General features: G+C 40.9%; 1 protein-coding gene across 7 annotated transcripts in view; it reads left to right on the forward strand.

The window, feature by feature from the left end:
* The first annotated feature begins 7,362 nt into the window (after positions 1-7,362).
* The window catches only part of LOC121322020 (cell wall integrity and stress response component 4-like), a 52,754-nt gene continuing 42,337 nt past the window's right edge, over positions 7,363-17,779 (forward strand). For 3 of the 7 annotated variants that reach the window (XM_041261476.1, XM_041261494.1, XM_041261469.1), the window contains exon 1: positions 7,366-7,535. In XM_041261476.1, coding sequence (XP_041117410.1) covers positions 7,478-7,535 — 58 coding nt within the window. In that variant the 5' untranslated portion in view covers positions 7,366-7,477. Of the gene's footprint in view, positions 7,536-17,779 lie in introns of all 7 variants that reach the window. The other 4 variants (XM_041261504.1, XM_041261485.1, XM_041261464.1 and 1 more) reach the window with 4 other exon arrangements.

Genomic DNA, 17,779 nt, shown 5'->3' on the forward strand with positions numbered 1-17,779 from the left:
TATGAAAGCTTAATACAGTAAAGTCCCATGCTTATGGTTTTACTGGTAACACATTGTTTTCTATTAATATTAATGTAAGTACATTTGAATTATATATATATATATATATATATATATATATATATATATATATATATATATATATATATATTATATAATTATAATATATTTAATGTATGGTAAGCATTCGACATCTGTACATAGATTCGACATCTGCTGCACATACATGTTTTTTGAAGCAACAACACATTTTCATAGGAATATAGTTTTAGCTCTATAATTATTTTGTCAAAGAAGCCTGACTATTTTGTAGAGTAATTAAGACACAGGCCCAAACAGCAAGCACAACATGGTAGTTGATTAGTCCAGTAGTAAAAAATTATATAGGATATTTTTAAAGCGCAAGATGGACATTAAACACATTTTGTATTACTGTATTGCTGAGGATATTTGAGGTGGGGCACAATATCAGCAGGAGCAACTATGCCAGCTCTATAAAACAGCAAATCAAATGTAATGTTTCCCAGTTTTGCCCTTGTTTAACAGCACGGGTTCTTTTATTAGGACACAGCCATGCAAGAACCACAAGAAAAGCAGAGGACAAGCAAAAACAGAGTTCAATGTTTTTATTTATAAGATAAAATATGATTTTTGCATTTACAACTGGAGATTATATCAAATTGATCATTTTCTAGGGCTTCATTAAAAGAGAGGCATATTAGCTAACATCAGCTACAAGATTACAGACCTCATCATTCACAAGTTAGCATTACAGGTTAAAAAGCATTAAAGGGCACCTAAACAGAATAGAACCATTCAGATTTAGTTACTGTACACTGGTGAATTGGAGATGTGGTTGAGGACTCTGAAAAGTGTTCAAATCAAGTAAATTGGCGCTCCAACTAAACAGGGAACACAACCTAGCAAGTCCTCAATCTCACCTCCAATGTACCTCGAGCATCGGCCACGTATTCTATTGGCTAAATTATCCCATTCTCACAGCTAACAAAAAAAGGAATTGAATTTTCAATTTGCAGTTTTTCAATTTAAACAATGACATAGGAGTCATTCTAGATCTCCCCCTACCCCTCTCACTACAATCAGAGCCGGTGCCGCGCTAAGAATGCAACAGCAACGGCAACACATGAAATGCAATTGCTGTATGTGGATATACACCACTGCCAGTACATGCTACAGTTTATAAATTTTGCATACAGCTCACTCCTTTCTACACACAAAATAACTGCTCTTACTTCTCAGCCTGGCATCCATGCTCACACTGCCTGCTCTTCAGCCTGAATGTCCACCCAGCTCACCTTTAATCTTCTTAAATCAAACTTTATAAAATAACCTGCTACACGCAATTTGATTAGTTGATTAATTACACTGTGATTTCTTTACACAAATTCATGCATTGCTTTCAAAACATACTAATATAAAATAACCCAAAGTGCAATAAAAAAAACGAAACATCTAAAACCATTTTAAATACAAAATAAAATACAACGAAAGCTTAACCTGTTACATTATTACTGTTTAAAAAAAAAAAAAAAAAAAAAAACAAAAAACACCTTTTTCCCACGCAACTTGATATGATTCCAACAACATAAAAAAACAAGACAAGACAAAAAAATCTGCATAGACACTGCTGGGGATGTTTTGGAAAACCAAGGCCTGGCTGAAACATTCCCTTGTGTTTTGTTTCCTATGTGACAGCTAAGTTAATCTATTTAACTTTTTATTGAAATACTGAGAGGGGGTCCAAGACTGGCTCAATGTTTCCCACTCATTAGGTCAAGACAGGATACAGAGCTGATAAACACACATTGTAGCTCATGGGGAAAATAAATAAGCTTCTTGTATGTATAACAGTGTGCTTCAAGGGGCATGGGAGACAGCTTACCCTCTGTTTGCAGAGACTGCAAGGGTTGAATCTTTTAATGCTGTTGGAGCATAATAAAAACTGAAATATTGCCGCAGTGGCGACATTGATGGCACCCAGAATGGAAAGTTCTTTGTCTAGAATTTTGATGTCATCATACTATACTTTTCTAGATTTTGGAAATGTACGTTCCAAGCGTGGAATACCTAGAGGGGGTAGGCCAGTGCCAGTATGGTGCAATTACTGTAACATCATCCCATGGGTTAAAATACGAATGCATCAAATTCAAGGGAAAAACTGAAGAATCATCATCTTACTGAGACAGAAATATGATTCGTTATCTTCCGTAATCAGAGAGTGTGAGCGGAGTGGAGTGGGGAGCGGAGTGTAGCAATTTTATATGGAGTGGAAGAAACCAGTGGAAGGGCACAGTGCTTCCCCACAATTGTCAAAATTATATTGTTAATGCTGAATAATCTGAAAACAAGCTCCCTTTCAATTCAAAGATGACCACCAATGACATTACATATGGGATGTGCCTGCCCATTGGGGCAGAGCTATCTATATCGGAGCTGTCGATAGGCCCATTCCTGGGATGATGCACTCGGTCCCGCCCACCGAGAGGATAAAACTATCATCCAAAGGAAACCATTTCTCTTTTTCCTTCTCAAAATGGTAAGGTAAGACAGCTATGTCTAGCTGAGCATGTTGATAGAACAGAGCTTCTCGAGTCACTTTCCCGGAATCAACGACTTTGAAAAGAGCGATCCTTTTGACTTTCTGTCTTCCAGCGACCTCATCGCTTACGTGGTAGGCTGCTCTTTTGTTATCTATCTGTCATGTGTGAGTGACTGGTTGTATATTTCTTTCTGAGAGTAGATGCCTTATCCCCGTTGTTGAGTGACTCTTCCAGCTGTGCTCTCCTCCACGGGGCTAGGCCTTGTCGCATCCCTGCTGTCGAGTAGACCTCGCCAGCTGCATAGGCCCGCCCACCTCAGTGAGTCGGGCCTTGTAAACAAACAGATTGCCTTCCTTTATATTATATTTCTACTGTGTTTTTGCTGTCTGCTTCAACTAACACTTAGGGTAGGCAGTACACTTTTATTCCTTCCTAACACATTGCAGCTCTTTGAGCCTGTGCTCCACTCTGGTATGCTCTATGCGCTGCCACGTTGTGTGACTGCACACGGTCCAGAACCAGGTTATCGCCACTCTGCACCATGCGCGCCCCTGTACTGCTCTCCTGATTGCCTACTGCAGCTACTTGAGCCTGTCTATCCACCCAGATGTATGCTATGTGCTACCCTGGGTTGTGTTGACTTCACATCGTTAAGGCTAGGCGCCTTTCATTGCTTCGGCGCCCTCTGTGTTTAGATGCTTCATGCCTCAGTGCTTAGCGCCACAGCATGTCAATAACACCTGTAATCGGTGCCCCAGTACTGTATTTTACCTCTCAGTGTCCTCGATGCTTCTGTACCCTTGATGCCTGACTGCTTCAATACACAGGTCTGCACCCTCTGGTGTTTAAACAATGTCTTTGGGGCTGTGCAGACATCAAGCATGGCTAAAGTACTGCACAACATCCCTTGCTAGCACAGCCGAGCCTTACAGGGCGTTGGGAACCCCTAGCCAGGCAGCAGGCTCAAGCCCTTGCTCTGGCCCCAGAACTGACCCCGCCTGCACCGGTGGTTGCCCTGGATGTTAAAGAACCGGATTTCAGCATTGCTGAGGAGGACCATGATGTGATTTCTATCGTAGCCGCATGAGAAGGTGACTCCTTCCTTCAAAAGCAGCCCCCTACCTCCACTGACCATTCCTTTGGACCAGCGGTTGAGGAATTACTGCAGTGCTCTCACCGAGAATGCAAGGCATCTCGGCAGATACAGAACGAGATGCTGGCATCCGCTGTACTCGCCAGGCTGTCCAGCTGGGTGAATGGTTTATCACATTGGTCTGAAAGATCCCGGATTCCATCTTCCTATTCATCTGTTTTTGCATAGCTTCTGCATGCATATTTGGGAGGATGGCAGCAGGGTGCCCCTGTACACCAACCCTACTTTCCTCCCCAAGGTGATCACAGCCTTCCACATTAATCAATCTGTGGAACTGGAGTCCTTCGATCCACCTCTGTTTTCTTCAACAGAGGATGAGAGATTGAATTTCCTCTGCCCAATGTGGGCATTGAGATGCAACATGCATAGGACAAGAGCTTTGCATCAATCTGACCAGCTTTTCATCTGTCATGGGAAACGGACCCTAGGACAGCCCCTCTCTAAGCAGCGTCTGTCACATTGGATTGTGGATACGTCTCAACTGCGTATAATGTGCTGGCTTGCCACCACTAGGTAGGGTAGCCGCATATTCCACTGGAGGGTTGGCTACATCTTGGGACCTCTTCAGAGGTGCCTCGATGTCTGATATTTATACTGTGGCTAGCTGGGCTATGCCGCATACTTTCTCCAGGTTCCAGGTTAGGTTACTTACCGTAACCCTGGTTCCCTGAAAGAGAAGACGACCACCAACAGCAAAGTCACATCGGTCGCCCTCATTGGTTTGATGGAAAAAGAGAAATGGCTTCCTTTGGATGATAGTTTTATCCCCTCGATGGGCAGGACTGAGTGCATCATCCCAGGAAGAAGCCTATCGGCAGCTCTGGTATGGACGGCTCAGCAGTACCTATCTAGTGGGCAGGTATATCCCATACGTAATGTCATTAGAGGTCATCTTCTCTTTCAGGGAACCAGGGTTACAGTAAGTAACCTAACGTTAATCTGTTTACACTGTATGCTTGTGTACATATAAATTATAAAGACAACATACAAGTTGATATACATACCTCCAGACTGTTAGCAAAGTTGAGCTCTCCCTTTAGATCAATTATAAACCTTGATTCGTTACAGTCTGTGGTGGGGAACACCCCACCTCTGTGAGCATTTTGCTTATTTTGGCTTATGTTATGTAAAGTGAATGTTTGGTGTGCACAGGTGTTTTAGGTCAGCAGGAAAGTAATACCAAATAGTGTAGAATGTGCCTGGGCTCAACTGAATTATTAACAAACAATCGAGCCCGGGCACAGCTGTATAAAAGAGTGGATCAGCTGCTTGTCCAAGGTTGGGTGTTCAGGGAGTAAGAACAGAGACATGAGTGAATATAACAAATATTAATAATTGCTACTTGTGCTGGCTTTAAACCAGCACATTATTTGTTTCTGTGTTGGTTCACTGTTTGTGTGTCCGTTTGTTTTGGCCATCGTGCCTATTGTTTTGATGTGTTTTGTTTAAATCTTTTATTTAATAAAGAAACAAGTGCATTTGCATCTCGGCCCACAGTACTTGCCTGTGTCCATTCCCTTCCTGGTCTGACATCACCATTCCTGCCACACAGTCCTTAAGATCAAAGCATCGAATCCTGCTGTTGAAAAATATTTAATTTTATTTAAAAATATTTTCATATAAAATACTTCTAGTAGTTATAGCCTTTTTTGAAATGCACATAACTTATATAGTTTAAAAAAAAAAGCTTGAATTGAATTAACAGTCGCAGTAGCATGCTGGCACAACTTTAACACAGTAGGTTAAGGAATCTCTTTGTGCTATGATTGTAGCCAATGTAAAGAGACTTCAGGAAACCTATTTTGATAATGGGATGCAAAAGGTATTTTTTTGTTCTAAATTATTTGAAATTTCAATCCATTTCATCCAAGAAGCGACACTTTACGCTATTTTAATATTTAAAATTATGATCTTTGGTATACTTTACATCAGGGGTGGCCAAAGTCTGCCCTTCCGGTTCTAAACCCGTTCTAAATTGTTTAATTGAACCAATTTAAACTCCATATAGACCCTGCAGTGTATTCCACCTGTTAAACTTGGAGTAGAATGGCCCTCCAGGACTGTGATTTGACACCCCTGCTTTATATGGCTATAAACTGTTAGTTTAACATTATAGTAAGTTAAACAAGAATATACAATTGGGCTCTGTGACAGGGATGGCAGTAGTGGTGACATCAAGCCAGAAGCAGGAAGAATAACAGACAGTACTGCAGGGCAAAAAGGCACGGTTTGTGCAGTTTATTTAAACAAGAACAAAATAAATATTTAAACACAAACACTTGCTCACAGAGCAAAATAAAGGTTTAAAAAAAAACAAATCACAAACACAATAATACAAGCCTTCACGGATCCTATAAGTTTTAGTTTCGTTTTCCTCTCTCTCGTTCTCGTCTGTACACCCACCCGGAGTGCAGAGAGCTGCAGGTTTTTATGCAGGTGACCATCTCCCAATTGGCAATAAATTAAAGAATTAATTAAATAACAAGATAGCCACCTTCTGCACAAGGTTTTTTTTTTTTTTTTTTATATAAAGTAGATGGCTTCCCATCGTACAAAAAAATACAGAATAAATACAAATAAACAATAACACGGCTTTCACCGTCATACATGGGGTTTCCATACGGTTTACATGTGAAATAGCGATGCACGTGTACGTTTGTGAGAATTACTCAGGCAAATCAGGTTTGTGGCCGAAAAAAATGGCCAAAGAGAGGGATAGGGTGAATCTAATTTACACGTTTTGCATGGAAACCCACATATCACATATAAATGTTAATGAGCATTTTTATATAAATATTGCAATACATTCTATTCTTTAACATTACCACTTACCATTTATTGTTGCTTTGTCATTTTGTATTTTTTTTGTTTGGCTGCACAGCGCTACAGGTTGAAACAGTACTTTGTTCTCAGTACACCAATGCACATTTCACAACAAGTATAGATTTTCTCACAAAGCTTCAAGTGTGACATATAATGCAAAATGAGACAGAAAATGCACCAACCCTGAATTACACTGCCTTTCTGTGATGAAAGTGAAGAAGCATGAACATTCAATGAGGCATGTGAAAGCACACAATCTTAAAAACGAAGCGCTGTTATGTTGTCAACATCCTTTAAAAGTAATTAATAAAAAAAAAAAACAAAGAACAAATATAATGAAGAGAATTGATAATTGTGTTATTTGATGCAATGTTTACATTAAATATCTGCAAATATTGCATTATGCCTCTCCTAATATTTGTTATTTCTTTTGCATTTTGTTGTCTAACATTAAACATGTTTTCCTAAGCAATACATTATTTTGTGAAGAACACTGGATGCTGCTGGTATTTATGGTATGTTTGATATATTTAAGTTAAGTGATGGACTGTGCACTAACATAGCAGAGGAATAAAAAACATTGCTGTACTTATTCATAATTGCATTAACGGGAACTACTGCACACAATTTACTTTGAAGTAGGGCAGTCTGTGTTGATGTTAAATTATTTTAGATGGACAAAACAACAACAAGGCTAAATTTATTGAAGTTCCTGTAAATTATGGAAACAATCATTCCTCCAATGGTTGACCTCCCAACAGGTCATGCGTATTTCCTCCAGTTCTTTATCCAAGGAAGTCCCAAAATAAGCAAGAGAGGGCCAGGCAGTGTACACCTTTTCCACTTGCTAATTAGGCTCTGCAGCTCTGATAAAAAATTAAAAAAAAAAAAAAAAAACACTCATTTTGCTGGGAACAGCAGGCCAGCACCACTGAGAAATATGAAGTCCACTGGAATTGCTTTCCTTTTGTTCATCTTTCTCTCAAGCCTTGTTAATGGTAAGGAGTTAGTATTCTTTTTTGTCATTTCCCATGGATAAAAACTACTGATGGAATATTTTTAGATCATTGTATAGAGAGTGTGAAATCTTTTTCAATATGAGTTTATACATTTATTCATGAGGTTTATGATAAATGTTTGATATTTGCACTAAATGTAGATTGCTATGCACGACTCAATATATATATATATATATATATATATATATATATATATATATATATATATATATATATATATATATATTTTTTTTTTTTTTTACAGGACATTAAAACTGATTAGTATGAATTGATGCATTTTTCAATTGCTTTTACTGTGAATGATGTGTACAGTTGGTTTTGCTTTATATAAACCTAATTAGGAAATGGTTACCAGTAATGACTATCATAAGATATTGTCAAGTGTAAAATGTTTGTATTTTTTTTCCTTCAGTTTAGCCTTACAGTACTACATTAACTTCTGGGAAACAGGGAAAACTCCACATTGCTTAAGTAGTGTGAATAAGGCATATTGTATTTTTCTGTGATATTGACAGAAAGGTGAGCTGGCAAAAGCAGGTACAAACCTGTAAATATGGAGTTTAATAATATATGTCTTCTTTTCTATCAGACTATAAATCAGTATTTTGAAATATATAATCATGAGATACTTATCTTCTGGGCATGTTTTTAGTATTTTCAATGCTTAAAAAGAAGATACAGTCTTCTGATTACACAAAGATAGTTTTGGCCACTATATGATAAGAATTTACTTTAGTTTACTGATACCCCTAAGATATTATATTTGTTGTATTTAGTTGTGCAGTTGTTTAGTGCCAACTGTAGGTCTTTGGTACTTAAACTAATCAACTGAGATTAATTCACTTGGGGTTGTTGTCCCTGCTGTTTGGATTATCCATTTAAATGATTAAAAAAAAAAAACAAAAAAACAACACACTAGTACTGTAAAAATCATTGTATAGGTCGCACTGGTGTAAAGTTGCTCCCCTCTTTTGCGACTTAAATTTTATGAAAACACCATTTATTTTTTTTTTTTTTTTTTACACAATTGATTTTTTCCCTCTACATGCTTAACACCGATAAATAAAGAAAATTACACAGGTTTAGTTTCAAAATAACCCTTTTTGCAACATTGTATTCCATTAATAATGTTAGTGTTGTTTTTTCAAAATGTGCAATGTCAAAATATAGTGCTCCCTCGCTATAACACTGGTCTTCGGGGACACACGATATGAGCGTTATAACTGAAGACCGTTATAAATGGGGTTGGGGGTGCTGAGGGACTGTCACAATGACAGCTGTAGTGGGTGACGTCAGACCAGAACCAGGAACCAACACAGAATGAACAGAGACGTGGAGTTTGGTGAAGCCGAGCGCTTAGAGGCGCTCAGCATTTAATGATTCAGCTGTATGGTTGTGTGATTGGATGGCTGGTGTTTGGAGCAGAAAGGCGCCAGGAGACAAGCTAAAAGTGCAAACTTGAGAAATTTATTAAAGTGCTGAGTGCCACACTACCGTTGCTTTTCATCCAGAACAGCTTTCAAGTTAATAAATAGATACAAAAGTGCAGATGAAAAAAGATACAGTAAACCAAACAAGCACTAGGTACAAAATACAAGACCTATACTTTCACTATTAAAGCATTTGCAGGAACACTGCTACCTGCCATTTCCTTCTAAAGACCCACCCCCAGAAATAAGCCACCCCTTCCAATATAGAGAGGCTAGTATTATAACCACACCCCTGGACTGGTCTATTATAAAATACAAGCAAAACATTTTCATCTTATACAAAGTGCTTTCATACAACAGTTAGTTTCCAGCACGCCATAGACAACTATGTTACTTATATTGTTTGCATTTCTTTTTACTGGTCGTCCTGCATCCTGACTCTCCGGACGCCCAGGTAAATAAACGAAAGGTATTATTATTCACGTTACTTTTTTACATGTATAAAGAATGGTAACATTGAGAATCAGCAGAAAATCTTTTCAAATACAGTCGATGTTTTCAATCCGCATTTTAAACGGACAGCATACATAGTAAAATTCATGGCAGGTTTAAAAGTCAGTTTTCCGCGGTAGTGATGGACAAGGGAATCTGCTCCATCACATCAACAAACAGAAAAATAAAAGGTTTTAAGACAAACAAAACACAGGACACGACACTTTAGTCGAAACAAGAGACAACAAAATGGACTACACAGACAAACAGGATGAGTTGAAATCAATTATTTACTTTCTCCTCTCCACTCACCGAACACAGGACCCAGAGTGAGTGAAAACATGCTGCTTTTATGCAGTTGTAACGAGACTAGATTGCTAATCTGTCTCGGTAGAACTGCACGTGAATTAATAAAAGTGCAATTCCCCATACTCACATACTATTATATTTTACCGGCATGTGAAGTGCTGTGCAATCCTTGTGCCTAAATACGAATATACATTTTGAACACTTATGCGCATAACCCATATTATGTCCTGTGTATCAATGACTATACACCAACATTAACACGCAACATACAACACCGAAATACACACAGGGGCGGGGCAACATTGCCACAGGGACACATAACACACATCTGACTAAAATACAAAATAAAATAACTTCATCTCTATAATGCACATACAGTGAAGCAAAAATTAAACTTTCCTTGAATTAACCATGCATAAAGCACCATCAACGCTATATTCATTCCCACTCATGGATCATTTTAATCAGCAGTTTTTAAACTATAAATAGCCTGACTAAACAGCGGTCGGGAGTTCAGTTCGAAGCGACAGCCAAGCAAATCATGTGTGAGAAGGAGAGCGGGTCGGGAGGGGAAGAGGGAATGATCTCTCCCCAGGTTCGGCTGCCTGAGCGGGGCTGAAGCAAAGCTGATGCGTCTCGTCTCCTGGAGAAAGCCGTAGCTCCTCTCGCAGCATAAAAGTAAATGGATTAGGAAAGAACCACGTAATATGCCTAAAGTTATACTGATAAGTTGTTTACAGTTTGAACAACACCAGTACTGTATTTCCTGTCGAAATATTGCATGAATCACTAGTATAGGTAATTGGGGGACATGCTGAAGGAGTGTTACATCCGAGGAACATTGTAACCTAGCGCCTTATAGCAAGGGAGCAGTGTACATCCAAATATAGACATAAAACTACTATAGTACTGTAAATTCCAGTAGTAACAGTGTAACCCACTGACCAATGGTACTTGAATGGATTTAAAAAGTAATACTTAACAGAGCATAAAATCAAGTTACAAATCCTACAAATTTGTTGTATTAATTCAAATTTTAAAAAGTATTAAACGGTGCTGCTTGCATCAATTAAAAAAAGCAAAAGAACAATAATCTAAACTGTACCATCTAATAATCAGTAAACAAAACCTCATAGTGTTGCATACAGTGCAGTACAATTGCATTAAACTTCACGCTGTACAAATACATTCATTTTGTTTTGTTAATCAGAGCCATAACCATAAACAGACTTTACAAGTGTACCACTGTGTTGCACTGAAATGTATTAAAGCCGTTCAAAGTACTCCATTCAAACAAAGTGTTTTCTACATCGGGCCATAAGCACGTTTCTCCTCTATCAGCTTGTTTTTCTTTCGCCATATTTATGTCTCTCTTTGTTTCGTCTCCAGTCACTTACTGTTTTTTTCAGCATTGCGATTGCCATGCATTTCGGCAAATTCAACAACGCGCAATTTCAAACCTTTGTATAGCATTTTCGTTTTTTCTCTGACTGTCCTACTTAGTTTCAAAGACACCTGCATTATAATTAGGTTCTTCTGGTTTTCGGTTTTAACCGATAAAACACCCCGATACAACAAAAATGAAATAGCTGTGTGAGGCGTGTGAGTAAAAATGGATTTTCCAGAGAGTGATTTACGTGTAAAAATTTAAATTTTATTTAATATTACACGGAAAAAAGAAAAATAATAAAGCAGGATGTGAGGGAGGGAGTGCTGGAGTAATCAAAAATAAAGGAATGGAAGCCTCTTAGTCCTCTTCGCGTTCTGCTTAAATCCAAAAATAAAACAAAAAGGAATAAAAACAGAAAAGAGCCAAGTTAGTAAAGCCTCCGTTTGTGACACAGTCCAAACTCCCACGTACTTCCCTCCAGCCTTTTTTCCCCCGCCTCTATTCCTTAGGACCAACCCCGAACACAGTAGCACTTTTCCTTTAGTATGCAAATCCCGCCCCGGTAGTCAGTGGATCACCAATCCCAAACTGACAGGTATCCTTAATTTCACTTGACTCCAGTGGCTGGAATTTACATACTCGTACTTCCGCCCCTCACCAAGGTGCCGCCCCTCAAAAAGATGACTTTTGTCATGGTCACAAGACCTTGGTAAGGGAAGTCCTGAGTTGGTTTGATGTCTTCTACTGTTGGGAGGCTGAATTGCAGACCGAAACCCCTTTGACTCATCACATATCCCACACCTCAGAGTGGAGCCGAAGGAACACTCGGAAACCTCTAACCCCTCCTTTTCCCCTCCCTCCCGGGAAAAAAAATCAGCGTTTTGATGTAACTTACCTGCACGATGCCTTATTTGAAAGGCGAAGGGTTGGAGCGCCAGGTACCACCGCTTAATCCTAGCGTTTGAATCCTTCATTGTGTCTAACCACTTTAAAGGGGCGTGATCTGTGATGAGTACAAAGGGTCGTCCCAGAAGATAGTATTTTAAGGACTCCACCGCCCATTTCACTGCCAGGCATTCTTTCTCTACCACAGAGTACCTTTGTTCTCTCGGCAGTAACTTCCGACTAATATATAGTATCGGGTGTTCTATACCATCTTTTTCCTGGGACAGAACCGCCCCCAGACCAGTCTGCGATGCATCTGTCTGAAGGATGAACTCTCGGCTGAAATCCGGGCTTACTAATGCTGGGGCCTGACTCAAATTAGTTTTAATAGATTCAAAGGCTGTCTGACACTCTGCACTTCACTTAATTTTATTTGGAGCATTCTTTTTAGTGAGATCAGTGAGAGGGGCAGCTATAGTGGAAAAGTGTGGAATAAAGCGACGGTAATAACCAGCCAATCCCAACAATGATCTCACCTGGGTTTTTGTGGTAGGTACCGGTGAATCCAACAAAGCCTGGACTTTTGAAACCAACGGTTTCACTCTACCCTTACCCATTATGAAACCTAAATATTTTGTTTCTTCTTTTCCAATAGCGCACTTTGCCATGTTCGCTGTGAGCCCCGCCTTCCTCAGAGACTGTAGGACGGCTTTTAATCTACTCAAATGTTCTTTCCAGGAAGAACTGTATATGACTACATCATCGATATATGCAGCTGCATACTCTCGATGAGGTTGTAATACCCTGTCCATTAGTCTCTGAAAAGTAGCAGGCGCTCCATGAAGTCCGAACGGCATAGTATAAAATTGAAAAAGACCATCTGGGGTTGAGAATGTCGTTTTCTCATGAGGGGCTTTTGCTAATGGAATTTGCCAGTATCCTTTCGTCAGATCCAAAGTTGAAATAAACCGAGCTCGCCCCAGCCTGTCTAAGAGTTCATCTACCCGAGGCATGGGATATGCATCAAACTTAGAGATAGCATTCACCCTCCTAAAGTCTATACATAACCGTAGTGACCCATCTGGTTTGTCTATTGGTACAATTGGGCTACACCACTCACTTCGGGAAGGTTCAATTATGCCAAGTTTCAACACACACTCCACCTCCCTCCGGACAGAATCTCTCCGACTTTCTGGAATGCGATACGGTCTCTGTCTAACTCTCAGACCTGGCGGAGTGATAATAGCATGTTCGATCAAATGCGTTCTTCCGGGCACATTAGAAAACACATCACCAAACATTTTTATTAAATTGCTTACCTCTTTGCGTTGATCAGGAGTTAATTGTTCCCCCATCAGAACCCCAGCTGCTGATACTGGCTCAATTGAGGGTCCATAGTCCTCTCCCTCCTGTTCGGGAGATATAAAATGGACCTCCCGTTCTTTCCACGGTTTGAGGAGACTAACATGATAAATTTGATTTTCCTTCCGACGCCCAGGCTGTCGGATCTCATAATTAACTTTTCCAATTGCTCGAATGACCTCAAAGGGACCCTGCCATTTAGCAAACAACTTAGATTCTGATGATGGAAGCAACAACAACACTTTGTCTCCAGGTCGAAAGTTCCTAATTCTTGCATTTTTATTGTAGCTTTGCTGCTGCTTCTGCTGTGCCACTTTGAGATTGTCATGTGCCAATCGACCGACTAATTCTAAGCGATCGCGTAGCTGTAATACATATTTCACTATATTTTTAGAGTCTTTTGACTGTTCTTCCCAGCCTTCTCTTATGAGATCCAAGATACCCCGCGGCTGCCGACCGTACAAGAGCTCAAACGGGGAAAACCCCGTTGAGGATTGTGGTACCTCGCGAACTGCAAAGAGCAAGTAGGGAAGCAGTTTAGCCCAATTGCGTTTTTCTTGATCTACAAAGCGGCGCAACATATTTTTCAAAGTCTGATTAAATCGTTCAACAAGCCCATCCGTTTGAGGATGAAAAACTGAGGTTCTAATTGAACGGATTTTCAATAATTTATATAGTTGCTGAATACAGTCTGACATAAAATTAGTGCCCTGATCAGTGAGAATTTCTTTCGGGATTCCCACCCTAGAAAATATTTTAACCAATTCATTTGCTACTACTTCTGCACTCATAGAGCGTAAGGGAACAGCTTCTGGATATCGTGTTGCATAGTCCACTACTACCAAAATATACCGATATCCTGACTCTGCTCCCTCCAGAGGGCCTACTAAATCTACACCAATCCTCTCAAACGGTACTCCAATAATTGGCAGTGAGACCAGAGGTGCGGGGCGAACTAACTTAGGGGCAGCTAATTGACATTCCGGACACTCAGATACATACTTCCGCACAAGACCATAAACCCCTGGCCAAAAAAAACGGGCCAGAATTCGTTCCTGAGTCTTTTCAGTTCCTAAATGACCTGCAAATGGAATGTCATGCGCCAATCTCATGACTTCTGACTGAAAAGGCCTAGGAACCAATAACTGTTTTACGAGCTGTCCCGTCCCGGGAGCCCGGGTTATTCTATATAATAAGTGCCCAGATACAGAAAAATGCGGAAATACCACTGGTTGTCCTTCCTGCATATCCTTCCCCTCAACATATCTAACCTGTTTCCAAGCATACTGTAATGTGGGATCATTTTGTTGTTCATAGCCCAGGTCAATATCTCGGTCCCAATGATTAGGTACGCTGAGAGGAGTGTCTTTTATTATGTGACCTTCCACATCAGTAACCTCGCAGCCCCGGTCACACTGAACACCTACTCCTTTACCCTGCCGTTTACAAGATTGGTTTACCTTTGAGTCAGACCCCTCCCCTTGTCGTCTCAGAGTTCCCTCATATTTTTCCACCCTGCGCTCCCTCTTTGTTTTTCTTGGGCGGATTTTAGGGTTAAACAGGTCGGATTGTAATGGGAAAATCTCGCCAATTGTTTTCTCCCGTTGCTTAGATTGTCCCCTGGTAGAAACTAAGACCATTTCCCGACCTAAAATACGATCAAAAAACGGCCAGTCTCTTCCCAGGAGAACAGGGTATGGTAAACATTGCGCTACAGCCACTTTAACGTAAGCTGAGTAACCATCAACAGTAAGTCTAACTTTAGTGGTGGGATAAACCCGAGTTTCTCCATGGATACATGAGATAGCCACTTTACCCTGTGGCTCCCAGGTTACCCCCTCCAAAAGAGCTTGTCGAATCAATGTTTGTGCACACCCAGAGTCCGCAAATGCATTAGTACTCTTATCCCCGACCTGTACTCTTAATTGATAAGGGCCCTCCCAACATTCCCCAGTGTTCTTACCTGTTACTGCCGACCAGGATCTTCTTGCCAGGTCTACCTCCATCATCGGACAATCCCTGGCTATATGTCCGGGCTCATTGCATCGGTAACAAACTGGGGTAGAAGGCACCAACGGGGTTTGCTTGTCCTGTGAGTCGGTGACTGACAGGTTAGGGGGTTTTTCTCTCGCCCAAGATGGGGCTAACCTCGACCTCCATGGTCTGAAGGTCTGGTTACCTCCTCTGGGCTTCACTGATGGGTTGGTCCTGGTTAGTTTAGGCGCGCAGGAGTGGGGTCAGAGGCGGCGCCTTCATTCGCATCCTCATAAGCTTCCGCCAGGATGATGGCCTTCTCAAGAGTGGTAGGTAGATTCCTTTTAACCCACTCCCGATTTCCTGGCGGTAGTATGGAAGCGAACTGCTCTATAGCGATCTTCTGCACCAGTTCTTGGGGTGTGTGTTCTTCCGGTTGCAGCCACCGGGTGCACTGATCCAGGAGATACTGTCCCGCAACCCGGGGCCGCACCCCCTTGGACAGCTGGTATTCCCGGAAACGGCGCCGGTATGTTTCTTCCGTGATCCCGAGGCGTGAGAGAATGGCTTCTTTTACTTTTATATAATCCGCGGCCTCCGAGGCCATCAAGGCTCTATACGCTGCTTGCGCTTCTCCTGTCAAACAGGGTGCCAATTTCATGGCCCAGTGTTCCTTGGGCCACCCTGCTGCTTCTGCCACTCTCTCAAAGGTGACCAAGAACGCCTCAGGATCATCTTCCGGAGTCATCTTCTGTAGCTTTGGTTGTGAAGAAAACACCCGGGCAACTGCTGTTTCCGCCGCTGGTGTCGAGATTTTCTCTACCAGCTGACCAAAGAACTGGGCGAGCTGTTCCTGGCACCGTGCTTCCCTCTCCTCTCGCTTCTCCTCCTGCTCCCTAAACATCGCCAGAACTGTAGCTGGATCCATCTCCCACAATGACACCACGTGTGAGGCGTGTGAGTAAAAATGGATTTTCCAGACAGTGATTTACGTGTAAAAATTAAAATTTTATTTAATATTACACGGAAAAAAGAAAAATAATAAAGAAGGATGTGAGGGAGGGAGTGCTGGAGTAATCAAAAATAAAGGAACGGAAGCCTCTTAGTCCTCTTCACGTTCTGCTTAAATCCAAAAATAAAACAAAAAGGAATAAAAACAGAAAAGAGCCAAGTTAGTAAAGCCTCCGTTCGTGACACAGTCCAAACTCCCACGTACTTCCCTCCAGCCTTTTTTCCCCCGCCTCTATTCCTTAGGACCAACCCCGAACACAGTAGCACGTTCCCTTTAGTATGCAAATCCCTCCCCGGTAGTCAGTGGATCACCAATCCCAAACTGACAGGGATCCTTAATTTCACTTGACTCCAGTGGCTGGAATTTACATACTCGCACTTCCGCCCCTCACCAAGGTGCCGCCCCTTAAAAAGATGACTTTTGTCATGGTGACAAGACCTTGGTAAGGGAAGTCCCGAGTTGGCTTGATGCCTTCTACTGTTGGGAGGCTGAATTGCAGACCGAAACCCCTTTGACTCATCACAAGGTGGATAGCCAATAAACACCGGGAAAACTGGAAATGGTTAATCAATTCACATTGACTTTACCCTTTCCCATAAAAAAAATAAAACCTGCTACAAAAATGATAATAAATACATTTCCCAGTGCTGCTGGGCAATGTCTTGCCTTCCTGATTTGCAATGCAGATTGCAATGCAGATGCCCTAACTTTCATGCCACAAAGTTTGGCCTTCCATTTTACAACATTTGGAAGTAGTACAGCAGTAAAGTTACAGTTTTTAACAAGATTTTGTAAATAATGATTATGTATTATCCAGATTGTATTAAAAGCTTTCATCTGATTTTGCAAACTATCATAATAAGCTTGATCCATTTAGTATATTGTAATGTTTTCATGTTTAGGAAGGAGTACTCATGGAGACGGTGTTGAATTCTCAAAATGTTTGTTTTAGTTGAAAGTTCAGATAATTCCTGTCTTGGGCTGAAATTCACGGCACCCTATGTTTTAGTCTTGGCACATTCACTACATATTCTCTCCAGTCACAGCACACACGCTCGCTCAGTCGCACCCACAGTTTCTCGTTCAAGTTCAGCGCTGGACTGGTCTCCAGTCCCCAGATTCATGCACACCCTTATTATAATCTCCCATCGTTTCCTGCCGCGGTCCGGCTTATTATCCATGCTGTGCAACCCCCCAAAACAGCAACTCACATTCTCCCCACTCATTCACTCACTCCCCCTTCCCATGCTAAGTTATGGAGTGACCTGTTCCACTTACAATACATGTAACATATAAAAGACAGACGAGATAAACTGAACTGACAACAAGTCCTGCAACAAAGCAGTTGTCCGGGTCTTACAATATATAT

This window comes from Polyodon spathula, chromosome 1 (genome assembly GCF_017654505.1).
Source record: "Polyodon spathula isolate WHYD16114869_AA chromosome 1, ASM1765450v1, whole genome shotgun sequence".
Taxonomy (NCBI): Eukaryota; Metazoa; Chordata; class Actinopteri; order Acipenseriformes; family Polyodontidae; genus Polyodon; species Polyodon spathula.